The 14,214-nt window shown below is 42.3% G+C and overlaps 2 protein-coding genes across 18 annotated transcripts in view; one reads left to right on the forward strand and one right to left on the reverse strand.

The window, feature by feature from the left end:
* Nucleotides 1-10,487, reverse strand: part of NCOR1 (nuclear receptor corepressor 1) — a 159,450-nt gene extending 148,963 nt beyond the window's left edge. For 16 of the 17 annotated variants that reach the window (XM_049638047.1, XM_049638045.1, XM_049638049.1 and 13 more), the window contains exon 1: nucleotides 9,742-9,925. The gene's annotated coding sequence lies outside the window, so the exon portion shown is untranslated. Of the gene's footprint in view, nucleotides 1-9,741; nucleotides 9,926-10,401 lie in introns of those variants that run through there. The other variant, XM_049638033.1, reaches the window with a different exon arrangement.
* Nucleotides 10,488-10,672: 185 nt separating this feature from the next.
* PIGL (phosphatidylinositol glycan anchor biosynthesis class L) overlaps nucleotides 10,673-14,214 on the forward strand; it is a 73,602-nt gene continuing 70,060 nt past the window's right edge. The window contains exon 1 of the mRNA XM_049638079.1: nucleotides 10,673-11,317. Within this exon, the coding sequence (XP_049494036.1) occupies nucleotides 11,083-11,317 (235 nt within the window). The 5' untranslated portion in view covers nucleotides 10,673-11,082. The remainder of the gene's footprint in view (nucleotides 11,318-14,214) is intronic.

Genomic DNA, 14,214 nt, shown 5'->3' on the forward strand with positions numbered 1-14,214 from the left:
AAAAACAAAGCCACCAGACACATGTGAGGGGCAGGGACCATCTCGGTTTTGCTCACATGGCCTCCCCAGCACCTGACAATGCGTGGCTCTCAACAACACCCATTCCAACAGCAAAACAGCAAGTCCTATTCTTCCTTCCACACACCGCCCCCCAAGCCTCTCAGCCTTCTCCATCTCCACTACCCTACCCCCCATCATGTCATGCTACAAGAAGCTCCTAACTGGACTTCCCACTTCAATACTTTTCTGTACTCAAAAGGCCGTATGATCTTTTTCAGCCATAAAGCAGAACACATCACTCTTCTGCTTAAGACTCCCCAGGGGCTACCATGCACTTCAAATAAAATCCCAACTACTCACTATGGCCCACAAGGCCCCACCTGATCTGGCCTGCTTCCTCTCCCGATGGCTCAGTAGGCCCCAGCAACATGAGCTTCCTTCCAATGCCTTCATCCCGAGCCAAGACCTTCCTTGCCTCAGGCCTTTGTCCTTCTTTACTCTCTGCCTGGAATGCTCTTCCCGGCTCATTCATGGGGCTGACTCCTCATCAAACTTACGCTTTCAGTTCAAATGTCATCTTCTCAGGCCATGCCCAACCACCTTATAAGGTGGCTTCCCATCAGTTACTCTCAATCACAGAAGCCTTTGTGTTTATAGATTAATCACAATTTGAAATGGATCTGTTTTACTTCATTGTAGTCTGTCTCCCTCCACTAGATATAAACTCTCTGATTCCCTATCATATTTTCTCCTACCATATTTTTTAACAAAAGAAATAAAAAACGGAGAGAACGTATTTGCAAAGTTTGAAAACCTACTGAAGAACATAAAAAAGTCTATTCGAACAAAAGGAGAGGAAGTACATAAAGTCAAGCTTCCAAAATTAACCTACAAATTCAATATTCCTGATCAATATTCAGCATTCCCCATAAAAATCTCAGCAAGACGTCTTTTTGAACTTCACGGAATAATCTAAAGTTCATCTGGGAAGACACAATTGCCAGAATTGTCAAAGTCTGAAAAAAACAGAGCGATGAACAGGTGACTAATCCTGTCAGTATTAAAATCACAAAACAATAGTAATTTAAAGGATATGGTATATACAACAAGAGATCCAGAATGTAATAAACTGGAAACAGTTCCAAACATGTTTAGTAAATGACAAAAGCTACAAATATAATCAGTGGGACAAAGGATGAATTATTCACTAAACGGTGCTGACACAACGGGCTATCTGGGGGAGAAAACAGGCACACATATGCCCCCCCAAAATATAGATCTCTACCTCACTTCCTATACCAGAAATAAATTCCAGATGGATCAAAAAATTAGAAGTTAATAGGAAATTTTTTAAAAAACATTTAACGATTAAATTAAAATCTGGGGACTTCTTGGTCTTAAAAATATAAAAAGGTATTGGGGTTCCTGGGTGGCTCAGTTGGTTAAGCAAGCCTCCAACTTCGGCTCAGGTCATGATCTCACAGTCCATGAGTTTGAGCCTCATGTCAGGCTCTGTGCTGACAGTTCAGAGGCTGAAGCCTGCTTCAGATTCTGTGTCTCCCTCTCTCTCTGCCCCTCCCCTGCTCATGCTCTCTGTCTCAAAAACAAATAAAAACATTAAATATATGTATATATACGTATGTATACATATATATACGTATATATACATATATACGTATATATATGTATATATATACACACATACGTATATATGTATATATACATACATACATATATACATACATATATATGTATGTATATATGTATGTATGTATGTGTATATATATATAGTTTGAAGTCTTCTCAATCATGTGCCTCAGTCACTCAGTTCTTACAACAGCCAACATTACCAGTTTCTTGGGTTTCATTTGAGAAATATCCTATAATATACAAGCAAATATGTATACATTCTTTTTTTTTTAAGTTTATTTATTTAAGTAATCTCTACACCCAACGTGGGGACCAAACTCACAACCCTGACATCAAGAGTCACATGCTTTTCCAACTAAGCCAGCCAGGCATCCCTATTTTTCCTCTTTAAAACAAGCAGTAGCATGTTATACAATAATATCCCTCATTTATTTTTTTAGTTTAATAGATGGGTGAATATCTTAAATTTTAGAGTAAGATCTCTCTAAACAGAGCATGAAACCCAGAAGCCATATATAGACTAATAATGAAGACACCTAACATTATTATTTACTTACTATGTGCCAGCAAATGTTATTTATATTATCTACATTCTAAAAATAAGGAAACTAAGGCTTAGAGAAGTTAGGTAATGTGCCCAAGGTCACACAGCCAGCAGAGAGCAGGGTTGGATATACTGGACTACATAATAACACAAAAGAAAAGCTGGGGGGCAGTAGAGCACACTTATGTTTACAGAAAGTGAACCCCTTAATATACAAAGAGCTCTTCAAATCGATCTAAAAAAGACCAATAACTCCATCAAAAAATAACCAAAAGCAGTTTATAAAAGAAATACAACTCCCCTGATTAAAAAATGTCCAACCTCAGTAGCAATTCATAAAAAACCTATTAGAATCACTCCCCCCACCCCCACCCCTTCTTAAATGATCAAAATGTTTTAATTGTAACATCCAGTACTGGCCAGGACTTGGGACATACTCATACACTTGTGTCAATATCCTCCCAAATCTACGCTATTCATTTAACAGCAATTCCACTTTTGGAATCTATCCTACAAAGCTGCTTGCACAAGTATACAAAACAAATACACACAAATAATTCACCTCAGCTTTGTTTTTCTGGGGGGTAGAAAACACAACTAGCTATAAATTGAGTAAAGAAATCATGGTATTTTTCGTAAGTGAAATACTATGTAGCCGTTAATGACAGAAGTACCTCTAAATATACCAACATGCAACAGAAGTATATAAAAGAACGATATGTTACGATCCCATAATCGTACAGGAAACTGCGCGCACACACACACACACACAAAAATCGAAAGAATATGCAACACTTAGAAGATTTTTATCTAGGAAGTGGTACTTTCAATTTCTCTATATACTTCTACATTACACTTCTGTAAAATAATGTATTGCTTATAATAGATGAAAGACAAATATTCTAAAATAACACATCCTCCTGCACTCACTGAAATGGTTTTATGTGAATATACAGCAACTTCTTCCACCCTTTCCCTCCTGCTCTGTTCAGTTCCATCCTCCTCTCTCTCCCCCCACATCCCCCCCAACACATACACACCCACACACATAGAGTTAATGGACTATATACTCCCTACATCTGGTATATTACACTGTGTATATTTTAGGCTGTAACTCCTAGAAAGCACAAGTTTTGGTTTCCTTCCAAATACATAAAAGTTATTGTAATTCTAAACTGAATTAAAAGAAGTTAATCAAAAGTAATACAAAGTTAAACATCTTTGAACAGGAGTTCAAAGACATGATGATTACAATTTAAAACAAACATTTCAAATTATACAATCTATACAAACCTATATGCTATTGCCAAGGGGAATGAACTGTCTAAAACAGATTGCTCTGATTCTGAACTGTGTACGACAACTAAAAGGTCAAGAAAAGAGTCAGTTAAACAGAAGTATGGGGGGAGAAGGAAACTGTAATCAGAAAGATGACCCTCAAAACCAAACAGTGAAATTTTCCAAGAAAAGTGTAATCTCAACTTACTCTGGTTTGATATCAGTTTATTCAAATATAACCAAACAAACAAAAACAGAAAACCCAGCCCAAGTTTTATTCCTCAAGTAGACACTGGGTGGGGGGATCAAAATTATTTGGTCATCTCAACTTTCCTCCTCCTTTGCCCTTGACTAGTCTACTTAAAGATTTAATTTTTGATATACAGCTAATCAGTACTATTCTTTCAAAGGGAACCCGTCAAAGATATTCTATAATCCTAAAAACAAACTAACCCATATTCCTAATTCAATATTTTTCCTACCAGGGAACCATTCCAAAATTCCCTGCATATATAAATTAACATATTCTTATTCTAACATTATGTGGGAATACAAATAGTCAGATGAACCAATCCCATCTTTACTTTCTCTTTCTTCCCAAAATCCCAGTAAACCAACAAAAATATTTTTTTTTAAAGAAATGCTTTGATAATTCATGAATTACACACACTTTTTTCTCACTGACACTGGTAAACTTCTACCTGTTTTCAAAAACAATTTTTTTTAACGTTTTATTTATTTTTGAGACAGGGAGAGACAGAGCATGACCAGGGGAGGGTCAGAGAGAGGGAGACACAGAATCTGAAACAGGCTCCAGGCTCTGAGCTGTCAGCACAGAGCCCGACGCGGGGCTCGAACTCACGGACCGCAAGATCATGACCTGAGCCGAAGTCGGCCGCTTAACCGACTGAGCCACCCAGGCACCCCAACTTCTACCTGTTTTTAAATTTACGTAAACTATTCATCAAGTTCCCACATGTGTATCAATCAGCTTCTTCAACAACCCTACCAAGGAACTCTAGCAGCTAGGTTTTTTATGCATTCAACAGATTTCAATTACACACTTCCTGGGTGCAGTGTTATTCCAGGAGTAGGGGCAGACATGAGATACAGACATGCTCCCAATGAGCTTATGGTATAGCAGGGATTAAATGGACATGTACATAAATAACTATGATATTATAACAGAGGCATAAGCAAAGCATTAAGAACTTCCAGAATGAAAAATACACATCTTTGAAGAAGAGGGAGTAGGAGGGAGACTTCCTGGCTGAAGTAACATGTGATTAAACGCTCAAAAAATAGGCAGAGTTTAGATGTGGTAGATTTCAGAAGAGTAAGGCACGTTGGCAAAATAGGCATATTATCTAACAGCCCAAATGGAATAAATATGGCATGCTTCAGTATTCATGTGAGGATACCAGTTGAAAAAGAATATGCTTCCTCCTCTAAAATAAGTTTTATGGCATAAGTACCTACGGAAAACTAATACTTCATGTGCACTTTTCAACAGCATTAAGGATACAGTTCAGGAGCACCTGGGTGGCTCAGCCAGTTGAGCGTCCAACTCTTGACTTCAACTCAGGTCATGATCCCAGGGTTGTGGCATCAAACCCCATGTTGAGCTCCATGCTCAGTATGGAGCCTGCTTGGGATTCTCTCTCTGTCTCCCCCCACCCTGCTCGTGCTCTCTGTAAAAATAAAATAAATCTTAAAAAAAAAAAAAAATACAGTTTATGTTCATGCTATTTATCTAAGCTTTTATTTAACAACTGTCCCTTATACTTAAAAAAAAAAAATTTAATGTTCATTCATTTTTGAGAGAGAGAGAGAAAGGGGTCGAACGAAGAAGGGGCGCGCGCGCGCACACACACACACACACACACACACACACACAGAAAGACACAGAATCCAAAGCAGGCTCCAGGCTCGGAGATGTCAGCATCTGTGTCTCGAACTCGTGAATTGCCAGATCATGATCTGAGCCAAAGTCAGATGCTTAACAGACTGAGCCCACCCAGGCACTCTCCTTATACTTTAAAAAGAAAAAATCCAAGGGTGCCTGGGTGGCTCAGTCGGTTAAGCTTCTGACTTCGGCTCAGGTCATGATCTCATGGTTTGTGGGTTTGAGCCCTGCGTCGGGCACTGTTCTAACAGCTCAGAGCCTGGAGCCTGCTTCAGATTCTGTGTCTCCCTCTCTCTCTCTCTCTGCCCCTCCCCTGCTCTCTCTCTCTCTCTCTCTCTCTGTCTCTCAAAAATAAACATTAAAAGAATTAAAAAAAAGAAAAAGAAAAAGGAAAACATCCAAAAGTTTGAAAGTGAAGCAAGCAATAGCTAATTTATAAAATAATTTAACCTGTTTGGGTTTCAGAAGTACTGAATCATTGACATAATAAAATTTCTACTACTATAATACTCAAGTTCCATGAAATATCACTAGGTCCAGATAATCTCAAGGACATTTTTGTTTAGGAAGATATTCAATCACAGCAGATTCAAAATTAAGCAAACTAAATATTTCCCGGTGATCTTATTACTGATGTAGATCACTACTAATTTTTTTCAACCTATATTTTCATTGAAGAAATTTAAAGTTAAGAAATAGCTTAAATTCAAGACCTAAGGTGAATAAACAATCTCTCATTTCCCATCCTCCCTGATTTTTGTCTTAACCAAGTGTCAATCATCACACTGAATCATCCCATGGACAAGATGGTGTAAAGGAATGAGCCCTACACACTGGATGCCAGGGGATTGGATTCTACCACTGCCCAGCTACAACAATGCAGGCAAATCACTTCACTTCTGTGGCCCTCAGTTTACACATGAGTAAAAGAGGTAAAACTAGATAAATTATGACTCTATCTCCTAGAATTCTATAAATTGTTAGCATTTTATTTGAACCAATTTACATTTTTTTTGAGATCACTTTTTTTTTAATTTTTTTAACGTTTATTTTTGAGAGAGTGACAGAGTGCAAGCAGGGGGAGGGGCAGAAAGAGAGAGAGGGAGACAGAATTTGAAACAGACTCCAGGCTCTGAGCTGTCTGCACAGAGCCCAACATGAGACTCGAACTCACAAACTGTGAGATCATGACCTGAGCTGAACTGAACATGACCACGCTTAACCGACTGAGCCACCCAAGTGCCCCGAGATCACTTTTAAGTAAAAGTAACACAACAGTAGCACACATGGAGGAATCAAACTGAAGAATTCCGTAGGAACACTCACGTGACTTTGTACGATCTGACTTTCAAATGCAAAGAGAACAAACAAACAAACAAACAAAGTATGTTGTAGCTTAAGACTATTCACATAATATTTTGACCACACAAGCTTCTGGGGTAGAAAAAAAATGGCAGAAGAACAGTAAAAATGTTCAAGGAAAACCACCACCACAAGAATACCAAATAAAAAACAGATGCCCTTATACCATTATTGCTACATGACAGAAGCTTTTCATAGCTTTTCAATACTCCTAGGTCCTGACAGAAAAGGAAATACACAAAATGTTTTGACTACCAGTCTAAATGTACTTCTTGCATCCTCAAACCTGAAAAGGATAAAATATCAGGCAATCTAGAGACTGAGTTATGTGTGCACGTAATTGATCTGCTCAGTTTTGTACCTTTACAGCATTTGCTAATGTACCCTGAACATAAAAGGCACTTCACACCACTTGAACAAGTGAATGAACTATATATGGATCTCTAATCAGCAAATAAGTCCAGACAGAATAAGTTCCAGTCAAGCTTTACTACTTCTTTGCACGTATTCCGGTAAAATGCAACATCTGAAGTCAGGAAAGACAGAGTAACGAAATAACACTAGACCTCTATTATTCCCAGGCATCAATAAGAATCTGAAATTGCAATTAAGACAGATCACAAAGTACAATTAAAACTGAGTAACAAAACACACACACACAAACACACATACACACACACACACTAATGAACAGCCTGACATTTACCTACACCAATCCCTGGCCTGTTCAAAAGCCTTTGCTTCCTATGGCAGCAATGGCAAGAAAACCTCACCACTTCCCAAATAAAAATAAGTAAATAAAAAATAAAAAAGGCTTAAAAAAACTTGACTACATTTGCCTGGCTTTGGAACCAACTTTTACTCAATTAAATTCAAAGAAACAGAAGTTAATTTCAAGTATTTTGTTTTAAAAAATTATGTGGGTACACCAAATACTTAAGTTTTACTCTGTGATTTCATCCAACCAGGTATTCACTTAAAAATATGTCTTCCTCAGAGGCCATGAAGGGAATCACAGCTATACAGATATGTCACGGGAGATAACAGGCCTATTCAGCTAAGTTGTAATGTGAACATGTTTTTCTAATTAGAATACAATGTTTATCCATTCAACAGACATTTGCAGTGTCAATATCCTGCACAGAAAATTATTGTCGTACATGGTGCCTTGAATGTAAAGATAAAATCTGAGAAGGGCCTATCCTAACCTCAAGAGGAGATAAAACTGGTACATAAATACCTAAATACAAAGCAGAAAAGTGTGAATGCCATGAGAGATTTGCAGATAAGCATTTCAAGAGTGCAAAGGAAGTTGTCACTACCTCAGGGAAACATAACCCTTTCAACCCGTTTAAAGCAATTTCATAACTATTAACTTTCTTAGGCTCACAGCAGCCAATCCTAGGAGAGTGGATGTTTCCCTACCATCACAGATGAGGAAACTGAAGCACAGAAAGGTCGATCAAGTTCCAAAATGTCACATAGTTAGTAAAAGTGAGAATCAGGACTCTCTGTATTGTCTTTTCTCTGGGGGAGTAGTTCAACATATGGTAAGCCTTTTGTAAAAGGAAAGAGTATTTTGGAATTGCAAGCAATCCCATCCTATGTATGTATGCAAGTATGTGCATATTATTTATATATACGTGTGTTAACCTTGATTTACATTGACAGGTGTGCTTAAAGCAAGGCAACTGTGCACTATAAATATTAAAATGAATAAATAAACTTCCATCAGGATTTAACAGAACGAGCAAATACAAACAGTATTTCTCCAACAACTTGTGTTTATTCCTTCGGTAATTTTTACCCATTTCTAAATAAGACTCTAAAATTGTTCTATCTGCTCCTGAGCCAGGGCCACTTGGTTTATCCAATAAATATCTTTATGAAAGGGTACATTAAGACAATGTTTTTTAACTACTAAAAATCAAATAATGACATCAGCTCTCCAGCTATCGAAGGGACAATCACATTTGACCTATCAGCAGTAGGTATTGATCAAGATATGTTGAAGGAATGAATGAGTATTTGTTGGCATTTTAAAATCCCGGGCCTGTTGCTCTGGGCTCAGTGTTCGGCCTCCCATCATTGCCTCACCAGGATGCACACAAGGAATGTAAATTTCGATGTAATTAGGATACAATTAGGGAAGCAAATCTGATGCAGCTGAATATACTAATCCCAAAGATTAGAATTACCTATACCACTGCTGTCCAAGGTTAACTGCCATGCGATATCAGGAAAAGACAACTGACCCTTCCTGAGCAAACACTTTTCGTAAATAACACTCATTCCCACCCGCACCTTTAATGCACTACACCTAATCCAGTTAAATCGAAGAATTCAGTCTCCTCTCCATTTAAGACCGGTTTCTCAATTAGTTTCTCAAATCCCTCTTCCTCGAAAAACAGAATTCACCGACTTCACACAGTAAGACACCAATAATAAAAGGCAGAAGGTACAGGGTTCAGATCGTTGCCGTCTCCACCACTACCCACCCTTCGCCATTACACCCCGAAGTGGTTTGGTTAGAAGGTGAACTAGTTTGCTCTTCACGCACTTGTCCATCGCTGTCACCCTCCCTAAGCCCTTCCACACTCCCAAGACGGCCACCAACTCCTTCTCAGAGTGAGCCCAGGCCCGCTACCTGTGCCGGCCCCACCTGGGGTCCCCAGGCCCTCCCGGTCTCCCTCAGTCGGCCCGCAGGACTCCGCACGCCCCCTCCCCACAGGACACCCGGCCGGCCGCAGCCCATTCTTCCTCCAAACTCCATAAGCCTCTTCCACTCGCCCAGCCCCAGCTCCGCGCCGCGCCCGACTCGCCCCGGGCGGCCGAGGGGAAGAGGCCGGGCGTCCGCGGCGGGTCCCGACCCACCCGGCCCGCAACGCCCCTCGCCTGGCCGCGAAGCCGTCCCTGCGGCCGGCGCCCCGAGAGCCCTCGGAAGCCCCCCGAGCGAGCGGGGGCCCGGAGGCCGGGGCTGCGGGCGCCGGGGCCTACTCACCGGGAGCTGGCGGAGCGTGGTAGCCGGCGCGCCCCCGGGCCTGCGGAGCAGGACGCGGCCCCGGCGCGCGTCCCTACCCCGGGACCTCGCTCGGCGCGGCGAGCCGGGAGCTCACTCCAGCCGCCGCCGCCGCCGCTGCTGCTTCGCCACCTTGGCCGCCATCTTGACTCAACCCCTCTCCCTCCCCCCCGCCCCGGCTCGGGCGGCCGCGGCTAAGGCGGCTCCGGCGCCGGCTCCTCCTCCTTCCGGAGGGCTGGGAGACCGACTCCCTCCGCTGGCCGAGCGCGGCTCCTACCTCGGCCGAGCTTCCTGGGTCGCCCCACGCCAGGTCCCCTTAGGTCTCCCCTCGGCCTGGCGGCGGCGGTCCCCTCGAGCCGAGACGGGCCGGGGCCGCGCCGCGCCCCGCCCGGCCGGACCCAGCGCGCTGCCATCGCGCACTCGGGCCGGGAGCGCCCGCCGCCGGCCGGCCGGCCGGTCCCCGCGCGCTCGGGGCCTTCCGCCCCCCGAGGCGTGGGAAGGGGAAGGACCCATGGCCATGCCTCGGGCCCTGCGACCCCTTCGCGGCCAGACGAGACGGCGGCCGCCTGCTCGGGCGCCGGGCTGCAGGAAGGGAAGTCAGGTCCCCAGTGCTGGGAGCCAGAGGGGTGCACATCGACCTACCCAAGACACTTGCCAGGGCTGCGGCTGTAATTCGCAACGGGACTTCCCTGATATGTCAGGCGATGCTGATCTGTCCATGATGTTCCTTAATCTAAAGTCACACTCGTCGGAAGAGCCTGTGGCCCTCACGACTACGAAGTGCGCTCTCTCAGCCTTACTCTTCTACAGAAATGACTGGACGGTTCCCCATAGCCGCGTGCTTTTCCTTCAGAGGAGCCACCACCCCACATCCCCAAATTAAGGAAAAACAAAGTCGGTGCATCCGGATAAGGAGCTAACCATATAATTATGAGAAAGTCACGGGTTTTAAGAACTGAGTTACAAAATGGTGCATTGAAGAGAGGAGGGAACTCAAGATGGGGAGGGCGGGTATTTTCAAACGTTTCTTTTTAAACCCAAGGCACTGTAAGGACAAGGGTAGAAAACTAGACGGCAAGGGGTTTGTCTCTGAAATCGAGAAGGCAAAAAGGCGTCGTAGATGCTGCACAAAGTAGAGAGAACTAGATAAAGAAGGGTTGTGGGGCGTCCTTGTAAAACCCCAGCAGGAACCCAAGGTCTAAAACCTCTGGCCGGCAACGCGGACTTAAACTCGGAACGCAATTTCGGCCAGCGCAGTTTTCCCGCCGGAGCTCGGGTCTGAGCAGTCTTCCTCCTGCGCAGGCGCGGTGCCACTTACAGAGCATGGAAGCCGTGGCTTTTCTGTGCTTAGCAGCGGCGGTCCTAGGATGGGGCTTCCTCTGGGTTTGGGACTCTTGGGAACGCATGAAGGGTCAGAAGCCGGCTGGCTTGCCGGGAGATGGAAGCAGGACCCTCCTGGTGATCGCGCACCCCGACGATGAAGCCATGTTCTTTGCTCCCACTGTGCTAGGCTTGACCCGCCTGAGGAACCGGCTGTCTTTGCTCTGCTTCTCTGCAGGTAGGAGGCTGTAGGCGGGGCGCTGGGAGCCGGGACTAGGAAGGGTGTTCAGCTGCTAACTTGTTTCAGTCGGCTTCTTCCCCGAAGGGTTCTCTGATGTAGGGAGCTAAGTGAATACACCGAAGGTCCCTACTGTGGGCACTTCGCGGAGAATCGGTGGCCCCAGCCTGTGGACTGTAGCGGCCAGCTTCCCAGGTGGGTTGGGGGACGTCCCCAGTTTAACGTACTTCACTGCCCGCAGAATTGAGCACAAGAAAGCTGCTCACATTTCGTTCCCTTTCAGTACCTACATTTCCGCTGGGAACTGCGACTGTACTCCTTATTCTGGGGAACCTTTTCATATGCTAAATGGACCAAGAATAATCTTGGGTCTTACTGTGGGACACCAAACAGAAGCTGAGCTGTATCATGCCTGCTCAGCCCTTAAAGTTGTGCTACTCAAGGGAGCAACGGCCCTTCCTGCTGCTTTTAAAAATCCATTTTGTTTAAGAAAGATGCATATGTCAAACTGAAGAGATCCTCAGAGCATTAGACTAGAAAATAATTTCCTAGGCAATTTTAGAGTTCAACTCCACCAACTACCAGTGAAGAAGCCTTTCAAAGAGTAAATCCTCCTTTACCATACAGAAAAGATGGACTGAGAAAAACTGACCATGATACTGGATAATGGAGATAATTGCACGACTGTATAAGTGTAATTGAACTGTACACAGACAATGGGTGAATTTTACGTATGTAAAATTATACCTCAATAAAGCAATTTTTTAACAAATGCCCATGACCGCTTTTCCCATTTGGTTGTGTGTCATTGCAGTTCTTTTTCTACACAGATTTTTTTTTTCACAGAAACCTCATTTTATACAATTTTATGTTTTTCACTGAACATTATTTTTCACTCGTTTACCGAATTTTTATTAAAAATGTGTGAACACCGCACGCTGTTAGAATGGCCAGAATCCATCACCCTGACACCACCAAATGCTGGTGAGGATGTGGAACAATAAGAACTCTTACTCATTGGTGGTGGAAATGCAAAATGCTTCAGCCACTTTGGAAGACTGTTAGTTTGGCAGTTTCTTATAAAAACTAAGCATGTTCTTACCAAACCATTTAGCAGTCGCCCTCTTTGGTATTTACCCAAAGGAATTGAAAACATGTCCACACAGAAACCTGCCCACAGGTGTTTATAGCATCTTTACTCATAATCGCCAAAACTTAGAAGCAACCAAAACGTCCTTCAATTAGTAAATAGATAAATAAGTTGGTACATCCAGGCCATAGAATATTATTCAGCGCTAAAAAGAAATGAACTAGCAAGTCATGAGAAAACACGGAGGAACCTTAAATGCGTAAATGCGTATCAACGAGTGAAAGAAACGAATCTGAAAAGGTTACACACTGTATGATTCCAACCATATGACATTCTGGAAAAGACAAAGCTATATAGACAGTAAAAAGATCAGTGGTTGCCAGGGGTTGGGATGGAAAGAAGGATGAACAGGAGGAGCACAGAGGATTTTTCTATGGCAGTGAAACTGCTCTATGTTATTATAATAATGGATACATGTCATTATAAACCCATAAGATAGATGTACAACACCTAATGAGTGTATAATACCTAAAGAGTGAATGAAACCTAGTGTAACCTATGGACTTTGAGTGGTTATGATGTGTCAATGTAGGTTCAATTGGGGATATATATAAAAATCTCTATACCTTCCCCTCAATTTTGCTGTGAACCTAAAACTGCTCTAAAAAGAATAGTTTTAGGGGCACCTGGGTGGCTCAGTGGGTTGAGCATCCGACTTCAGCTCAGGTCATGATCTCCCAGTTCCTGGGTTCGAGCCCTGCCTCGGGCTCTGTGCTGACAGTTTAGAGCCTGGAGCCTGCTTACAATTCTGTGTCTCCCTCTCTCTCTGCCCCTCCCGCACTCATGTTCTGTCTCTCTCTGTCTCTCAAAAATGAATTTAAAAAAATATTTAAAAAATAAATAAATTCTAGTTACTTAACATATAGTGTAATAAAGGTTTCAGGATAATAGCCTTTTAAATGGTTTTCATAGAGGTAAACCTTAATTTAGTGATCCCTTTATTGTATGCATATTTAGATGTTTTTTCTTCCCCAGTTTATCACTATTACAGATAACAGTGAACATCTTTATGTATTTTGTATTATTTCGATAGGACTGATTTCTAAATTTGGCTGTTTCAAGGCTTTGCATGCAACTTGCATCCCCAAAACATACCAATTTATATTCTCACTGACAGGTAGTAAGATTATCTGCCTTAATATAACATGCTCTCTAGCACTGATTAGCATTTTTTTTTATATTACTTCTTGGTATAACACTTTATCCCCTCAAAATCTTTTTGTTGCCAATAAGATTAACCCATTTTTCATATTTATTGAGAATATGGATCTAAGCACTTTTTTTCTCAGCTTGTCCTATTAAGGATATTAATTGTAGACAGATAGAGGTTATGACCTCATTGTTTGCTTTTAGTGGTATTTATGTTTTATATTATAACTGTGGGGGTCAAATTATAACAAATTTGTTCCAAGATCTATGAGAGAAACCTGGGTTTTATTTTCCAAGTATTATAGGGGTGGTGGCTTCCTTAGTAAATTTCTCCTTATTTTTCAGCAGGTTGAGCCAGAAATTAACATTTTTTCAAGTGAAAAATTATAAAGCATGCCCTTGGTACATATTAAACACACAGAATCTTTCTCTTTCAGTGTTTCCTCTGAATCGAACTTGCCATTTAAATTGTTCTCTCTTTGGGGACCTGGATGGCTCAGTCGGTTAACAGTCCAACTTTGGCTCAGGTCATGATCTCGCGGTTCGTGGGTTTGAGCCCCGCATCGGGCTCTCTTGTAATTTTCTCTTGTAATTTCCG

Source organism: Panthera uncia, chromosome E1 (assembly GCF_023721935.1).
Source record: "Panthera uncia isolate 11264 chromosome E1, Puncia_PCG_1.0, whole genome shotgun sequence".
Lineage (NCBI taxonomy): Eukaryota > Metazoa > Chordata > Mammalia > Carnivora > Felidae > Panthera > Panthera uncia.